This window comes from Opisthorchis viverrini (genome assembly GCF_000715545.1).
Source record: "Opisthorchis viverrini unplaced genomic scaffold opera_v5_182, whole genome shotgun sequence".
Classification (NCBI taxonomy): Eukaryota; Metazoa; Platyhelminthes; class Trematoda; order Opisthorchiida; family Opisthorchiidae; genus Opisthorchis; species Opisthorchis viverrini.
In genome coordinates, this window is record NW_008751838.1 from 505,631 (window position 1) to 513,410 (window position 7,780).

The 7,780-nt window shown below is 44.6% G+C and overlaps 3 protein-coding genes across 3 annotated transcripts in view; 2 read left to right on the top strand and 1 right to left on the bottom strand.

The window, feature by feature from the left end:
* Window positions 1–932: 932 nt before the first annotated feature.
* The window catches only part of T265_07699 (hypothetical protein), a gene marked incomplete at both ends in the record, with an annotated part of 9,487 nt that continues 2,639 nt past the window's right edge, over window positions 933–7,780 (bottom strand). The window contains one exon of the mRNA XM_009173287.1: window positions 933–1,130. Within this exon, the coding sequence (XP_009171551.1) occupies window positions 933–1,130 (198 nt within the window). The remainder of the gene's footprint in view (window positions 1,131–7,780) is intronic.
* T265_14358 (hypothetical protein) lies at window positions 3,366–5,395 on the top strand (the record flags this gene model as incomplete). The annotated part of the gene is made up of 3 exons (XM_009173298.1): window positions 3,366–3,534; window positions 3,580–3,620; window positions 5,162–5,395. Coding segments are annotated over 3 exons (444 nt in total), but the record flags the coding sequence as incomplete, so codon positions are not given.
* The window catches only part of T265_14359 (hypothetical protein), a gene marked incomplete at both ends in the record, with an annotated part of 77,837 nt that continues 77,142 nt past the window's right edge, over window positions 7,086–7,780 (top strand). Inside the window, one exon of the mRNA XM_009173299.1 lies at window positions 7,086–7,538. Within this exon, the coding sequence (XP_009171563.1) occupies window positions 7,090–7,538 (449 nt within the window). The remainder of the gene's footprint in view (window positions 7,539–7,780) is intronic.

Genomic DNA, 7,780 nt, shown 5'->3' on the forward strand with positions numbered 1-7,780 from the left:
ATGTCCTATCTCCCTGGCATTTCATCAAGTGTTCACATCTGGCTTTGTACAACGTGTTACGCTGGAGACAGTCAACGATGTTGCGTCTAAACGTTGTCAGTGGTGTTCATGCTGCCAATTTTATCCAGATGACCTGACTAATTGTTAGAGATGCAGGCACCCGGGGGTTGGTTGGGTAGGCCTATGTCCTATCTCCCTGCCCCATTTCTTCCTTATTTTATTATGAGGCTTTATTCAAGTGCATCGGTGTGGCTGCACAAAAGTAATACATCAGCATTTTCTCTTGGTGTTGCTCTGAACGTTGACGATGCTCTCTGTCAATCCATAGGCTATTCATCATTCAGCATTTAAGGGATCTGCATGTTCCATCATGGTCGTTTGTTGCTGATATAGCTTTCTTAGCATTAATGGGAGCTCCTGATCATGGCAAGACCTGGTGTTCCTTGGAATGTGCCATCGGACAGGCGTGGAAGGCTGTGAAAATGACTTCTTGAACCTTTTTCGATCATCCAAGTCACCGTTTGGACCTCAATTTTCCAGTCAACTTGTTGCCTACGGGGACGCTTTGCAAGTGGTGAACTGAATGAACTTATCCCAGAGGGGAAGCTAATAGATACAACTTCCCGCACAGTGCTGTGGTCAGAGTGAAGTGCTGCACTCCAAAATGAACCGCAATCTTGCATCCACGTTTTTGTTGAATGTTCATTGCGTAACCAAAGAAGTCGCTCTCGGTTATCTGCGCGTTAATCTTCAAATCAGAGGCCGCCTCCAAGGTGGGCTTCTCCTGAACTTATTTGACCAACCTGGGATTTATGTCACTTTCCTGGACCATGATAACTGTACTTCTCACTAACTTAAGCAGCCGTGAATACTCTTGAAAGGAGATGTTCCTCAGCTTCAGTACTGCCGTCTTTCGGGGCGCATCTAATACACTAACCAAACACACGTGCGTTGATCTTAATTGAAGTAGTGAACCAAATAGCGCCAGAATCACCGTTTGCTGAAATCCAGTCCAGTAAAACACATTCAATCTTATGAGTAAGCACATCTTCCATATCGTGGATATCACGAGTCCTTGCGTTAGGATCACCAAACACCCGAATCACAAGGTGCGAAAAATCTGGGTTCGTCTTCAGTATGAGGAAACTTGAATCTTTTATGCAAGTTGTTTAGACACAACTTATGCCGATCGAAAGACTAAATAAGGTCTGAAAAAGACGTACCTGTTACCCAGTTTGACACAGTGCGAACGTTGTAAGTCACAATGGGTAAAAGACCCCACAGATAACGAAATTGCTCAGTGTATAAGCAGAACCCCAAAACAAGTCATTCAAACGATTGAACCCGAAGGAGAAATTTAGGAATATGCGGTTTTTGCAGCTGTGACGAACTACAGAACGGCACCGTTTTAGTTCGAATCACCTTCGAAGAACGGCCAAATCATTCTTGTACTCTCCAGTCGCTGCATATAGGTTCGACACAACCCTACTATCTTAACAGAGAAGTCAGTGCTGTCCATTAGACCAACAACTACTCATAATTAACTACGCGATGTGTCTGTGTTTACCTTTTGCACTGCACATCTGTGGAAAGTTGACCTTGAGACTATGTATAGGACGATGTACCACCTTCTTAGACTGGTGGCCAATCTGTGTAAAGCTGACATCCGTTCTAGTGTTGTCACTTACAGTTGCCGGGGTTCTCATTTTCCAGACACAACAGTCTGATGTTTATTAAGAAATCCTAGATAACGCAGCAAGCCCAGTGTTCCGTCTCATACGGCGTGTCGTGTATTAGGTTTGGAGTTCATCTTCAATAGACGATAGAAGTTTTCGAAGTTCGTTGACTCGTTTACGGAAAGAGTTCACTGAACGCATCATCATACTTCAAACTTTCTATTTCCTAGAGATCAGTTAAGGAGCTTAAAAAATCCCTTTGCGATAAACCTTCGTGGCTTATTTTAGTGTTCCAATCTCCAACCCGGCTAGTTGAATTGACTGACCGGGAGAAGCAATTTGCTGAAATCCCAGTCCAGTAAACACATTCAATCTTATGAGTAAGCACATCTTCCATATCGTGGATATCACGAGTCCTTGCGTTAGGATCACCAAACACCCGAATCACAAGGTGCGAAAAATCTGGGTTCGTCTTCAGTATGAGGAAACTTGAATCTTTTATGCAAGTTGTTTAGACACAACTTATGCCGATCGAAAGACTAAATAAGGTCTGAAAAAGACGTACCTGTTACCCAGTTTGACACAGTGCGAACGTTGTAAGTCACAATGGGTAAAAGACCCCACAGATAACGAAATTGCTCAGTGTATAAGCGGAACCCCAAAACAAGTCATTCAAACGATTGAACCCGAAGGAGAAATTTAGGAATATGCGGTTTTTGCAGCTGTGACGAACTACAGAACGGCACCGTTTTAGTTCGAATCACCTTCGAAGAACGGCCAAATCATTCTTGTACTCTCCAGTCGCTGCATATAGGTTCGACACAACCCTACTATCTTAACAGAGAAGTCAGTGCTGTCCATTAGACCAACAACTACTCATAATTACCTGCGCGATGATCACCTTCGACGGCCAAATCATTCTTGTACTCTCCAGTCGCTGCATATAGGTTCGACACAACCCTACTATCTTAACAGAGAAGTCAGTGCTGTCCATTAGACCAACAACTACTCATAATTAACTACGCGATGTGTCTGTGTTTACCTTTTGCACTGCACATCTGTGGAAAGTTGACCTTGAGACTATGTATAGGACGATGTACCACCTTCTTAGACTGGTGGCCAATCTGTGTAAAGCTGACATCCGTTCTAGTGTTGTCACTTACAGTTGCCGGGGTTCTCATTTTCCAGACACAACAGTCTGATGTTTATTAAGAAATCCTAGATAACGCAGCAAGCCCAGTGTTCCGTCTCATACGGCGTGTCGTGTATTAGGTTTGGAGTTCATCTTCAATAGACGATAGAAGTTTTCGAAGTTCGTTGACTCGTTTACGGAAAGAGTTCACTGAACGCATCATCATACTTCAAACTTTCTATTTCCTAGAGATCAGTTAAGGAGCTTAAAAAATCCCTTTGCGATAAACCTTCGTGGCTTATTTTAGTGTTCCAATCTCCAACCCGGCTAGTTGAATTGACTGACCGGGAGAAGCAAGAAAAATTTCGAGCCGTTGATCATGGGGACTACATCAGTGAATGTTTGTACGAACGGTGCAGTGTTTACGAAATGAAGCGGGTACTTTTGTTTTGCAGGATATTCGACGTGGTCTCCAAATGATAACGAATCTGGCTGATTCGAAGGCAAACTGATTTGCCGTCGTCGATCGTTATCAGCATTGTATTTGCTTTCATTTTATGTGCGATAATTTGGTGGATTACCTGACCGCTGATGATGCTTCTTCGTTACGGCAATTCCTGACAGACGAGACTGCCATCGCCTCCGTTGACCTGCACTCACTGGCCTATCAAGCGATTACCATAGGAAGTTATCAATGTCTGGATGCTATTGTGAATCATGACACCTGTAAGTCTTCTTCATTCGGTCCTCATATGATGTGACTCCTTTTAGTTGATGCCTACGCCCCATTTACGACAGAGGGTTCCCATTTGGTAAGTCACAAGCATTAGCGCAGCTTCAGTGGTAAGACAAGTCGTAGAATTTTTTCAGGGTTTGTGGATACCCTTTCAATCAGTGTTGATCGCCTTTGTTCAACCACGTGTTTCTTCTATGTCTTGAGATCATGGATGCCTGTTATTATTATGCGGTTTGCAATTAGGTACGACGGCATGACTTCCTAATTAAATAATGAAGATTGAGTAACAGTTATCTTCAGCTGCAGTCCACTGATACATTTCGATTGTTTCCACCCTCCAGTTTTTGTGCTTGCTATTGGCTATATGGCAGCAAGGCATCATAGAGACTATCTGTTTTCTCAGCTTGTTTATTTTGCATTTATCATCTACCTCCGTATCATGCTGACTGTTCCTGCTTATAGATGATTAGTAACCTTCTCAAAATGGAAGGCATCACACAAATCACATGAACACTGTATTGTAATTCACCAATCGAGTAGTGCCTTAACATTAGATCACGTACTATAAACTGTGTTTGACGAGTGGGTTACATTGCACACTTTCTGAGCGCAATGAATTCACACTGATGATCAAGGACCATTAGCTTAGTCGTAGTGTTCTATTCAGAAAGCTTCTGGTTCGAATCCCTTCGATGTTCGTGAACTGTGCTACTTATTCCAACTGGGATTGAAAGTTATTGAAACAGTCCGATCTCTTTGCACCCACCTGATGAATTGCTGGAGGACAGAAGTGCTTGTGACTAACGTTTCGCACATCCAATCACACGCCTACCTGAAAGTTGCTCTACACTTCCCGGCTTTTCAATACTGGTTGACTTCAGTTACAAAAAATCCCATTTTAAGATCCCACTTATGTAGTTGTTTTCAGTTGACGCACCACACTTCAGGGCTGTGACACAAGATTAGCTCACGTTTTGCCACGCAATGCTCCCTTGTGGTTACCTTATCGCCCAGTATTCTGGGCCGTGTGAAGTCTCGAAATTAACTTCCTGAGTAAACGTATTTGACTCAGTTTCGTCTCCATTCGGAGAAAATTTGTTTGTGAAATTCAGCAGCCACACAATCTGTTACGATTGCCCATCACCTTACCCCCACAATTGAAGCCAGTGTCTTTTGTGGTGCAGCAGTCCTGAATTCGAAGGACAAACGGATGGACTGAAGACCAGACTGACCACTTACCGCGATAAAGCCGTTGGTCTGCCTGTTAGCCCCCACTGAATGGAAAGCAAGCTCTACTTTGCCTGCCCATCCTTGCTTAGTTCATGTAGTCGAGCGGAATAGAGGACGCTATTGGTCTCGAATTCATATTTGTCCGTATGACTGTTACCGCACAGGCTTAAGTGGCTTGGGAGTTTCATGGACGTCTTCTGATGAACTTCGTGATGAATTCTAAGCCAGATCAATATTGATGTTATGGTTTTTTTTGAATGCCCTTTATCAAATCACGGCATCTTCATAATGTTGAAACTGTCCGGTTGTTGTTATTCGTCGGGCTACTGTAGCTACTTACGACTGCTCTCCTGCTTACTGTGCGTGTACCATTTTTCTATCCCAAAGCCCCTCCTACATCATGCCATACGTTTGGGTGATCTTCATGCATGCAAATTGCTTCTGGAAAATGGCTTTCACCCTCTGGTTTGTTCCGGCGCATGTCAAACGGCCATGCAGGATAAATCTGTTGGGGTGGACGACATCTGCGAGGATTGCGAGGATGCCGTCCACTATGCCTTGCATTACGCGTGCGCATCAAACAGAAGAAACACAGTGGCGGTACTTTTACAGACAACATTTTGTGAGTCTGTCCTGTCATCTGTCCAATGCTACTCATAAGGTCGTTGAAAACTACACTTCCGCCACGTTACTAAACCCTTTCTGGTTTGAGCTGACTTGAATTGACCAATAATTCTCAGGAGATATACACGAAAACGTTGTTTCAGTTCCAAGGCTGTACTGAATAGCTTGCGTAGAGTTTGCGAACACAGCCTTGGAAACAGTTGGATACGACTGAATTTGTATTAATCCATTTTGGACACATGCGGTATGATTTTATTAGTCACCCGTTCCATGCGGAAACTCTCGATGTCGAGTGGATCGACTGATGCTCCACAAATATGTTGGTTTGATGTGTGCGTGCGTTTGGGGCGTGGGTTGATGACGCTATTTTACTACCATGAGTGGTTTTTCCTCTGCAAACTTAGCGGTCTGAGGTTATGATTATGGCAGAATCAGCTTCCTCCAGCCGCATACAACTCTCACCATCCATTCACATGCCCGTTCGTCTACTGTCGTTCGACCGTATTCGTTTGCCCCTCACATGTGTCATGTCAACTAACAACTTAATTGATTAACTATCCAATATTGAATAGCCAGTGGATCCACATAATCAGCTGTTTTTACCTCCCCCTTCGTTCTGTTTCACAGACTCCTTCATTTCCAGTAAGTCCATCTGGCCTTTTTTCCCCAGACGATCATTCATTCGTTGAGTCATCTTTGCAGTTCATAACCTGTGAGTTGATTGCCTTTAATCACACGGCACCCTTTTTGGATTAAGCCTCCTATTAGACAGATAAGTAGACTAATGGGCAGTGAGTGAAAGTACTACTCTATTTTCGGGTGTCCTGACCCCAATCGATCAAATATGCATGACCTGTTCCCAGTGATGCATAAACCTGTTTGTTACTTGCGGGGAAAGGGCAGTCGTCAAATGTAGTTCTGAGTGTTAACGGTGGTTTAACAGTATACTGCCTTTTCCAGCGGTTCCGTTTCACCGGTTGTTGCTGCGCAGTGTTTAGCAACTGGAGAGTACTAGTCTTGGGGACGAATTTTCATGTTTCCCTGGACATCTTCATCGATTCACCACAGGCCTATAGAGTCGTTGGGCCCAATTTTCGTGTTTGTAATTCTTCGGTCATCTGTGATTTCCGCGTTTGTGGTTGTCTTGTGCACCATCACCAACTAATGATGCGCGCTTCAGTCAGGTTTGAAGATCTGCCCACGTGACAAGTTGGCTCTGTTCATGTTCAACAGTTTGTGTTTACCTGAATGGGGATGTATCTAAGTGTATTCCTCCATGGAGCAGCTCCCGGCATCTACGAGCTCAGCTTCTCAGCAGTCTCTGGGACACTAACTTATTTTGTGGCGAATGGTTATCCGGTGTTCGGCTGTTCAGTAGTTCCTTGTTTGAAAGTACTTGCTCGCTCGCTAATTCGAAATGTCCCAGTCTTGACGGAAAATTCACAGGTAGTCTGGGAGCCAATATCCGGGAAAGTACACCAAGAACATTTCGCAGTTAACCTTGAACGACATCGCTAAGGACCGCTTCCACTTGGAACTACAAGAGTTGTGCCGCTTCCTTACCGCTCACTCATCACACCGATTGCTGCATAGCTTTCATCATTCGCGATAAAAAGATCCAGTTATCGAGTATATGCTTCCGACCATAACTCACTACCAATTTTATGTACCATTTCTTCACCAAAGGTCTTATGGAAGCGTGTGATAAAGGCGATAGCAAACAGCTAAAACAACTCTTACCCCAAGAATTGCGTCTCCGGTGTTGTTTTTCCCTGCTCTCTACCCATGGGTACCGATGTTCTAGTCAGTCCAGCCCCTCACGCACCAACCCACTGTCGACCATCAACTGTAGGATGGAAGAAACCACGTCAAACTGGAATGCTTTGTCGCGCGGTGGGATTTCAACACAAGCGGTAACCTCTGCGCTGGCTATCGGTTCTGGCAGTGTGCTGCTTGGCAAACGACTCCTTAGCGCCACATCGGATACAGTCAATCAGGCAGTCGGAGTGTTACAGTCAATAACGAAGCTGTTAACCGGTACTTCTAGTTCGGGCTCGGTTGGATGGCCGTTGGAAAACTTGCTGAGTCGCATCGAATTGGCTTCGTGGTTCAGAACCTGTTCAGAACGGCTGTTGCTACTGTGAGTGCTCTTTTTGTGTATTATTTCGAGTGATAGTGAGCTAGTGCAGGCAAGACTACTCAAGTTGCATCACCGAGGTTTATGACTTTTGTCTTAGGAGACGAGATGGCTCAGTGGTTAGAGCGCGGATTTGCTGACCAGAAGGTTCGTGGTTCGAACCCGAATCTTGACTCTTGACTTCCCCCGTCTAGCCTTGGGCAACCTGGCAGTACCCCAGCCCTCGTGCCTCCTTCGGGTGGCAT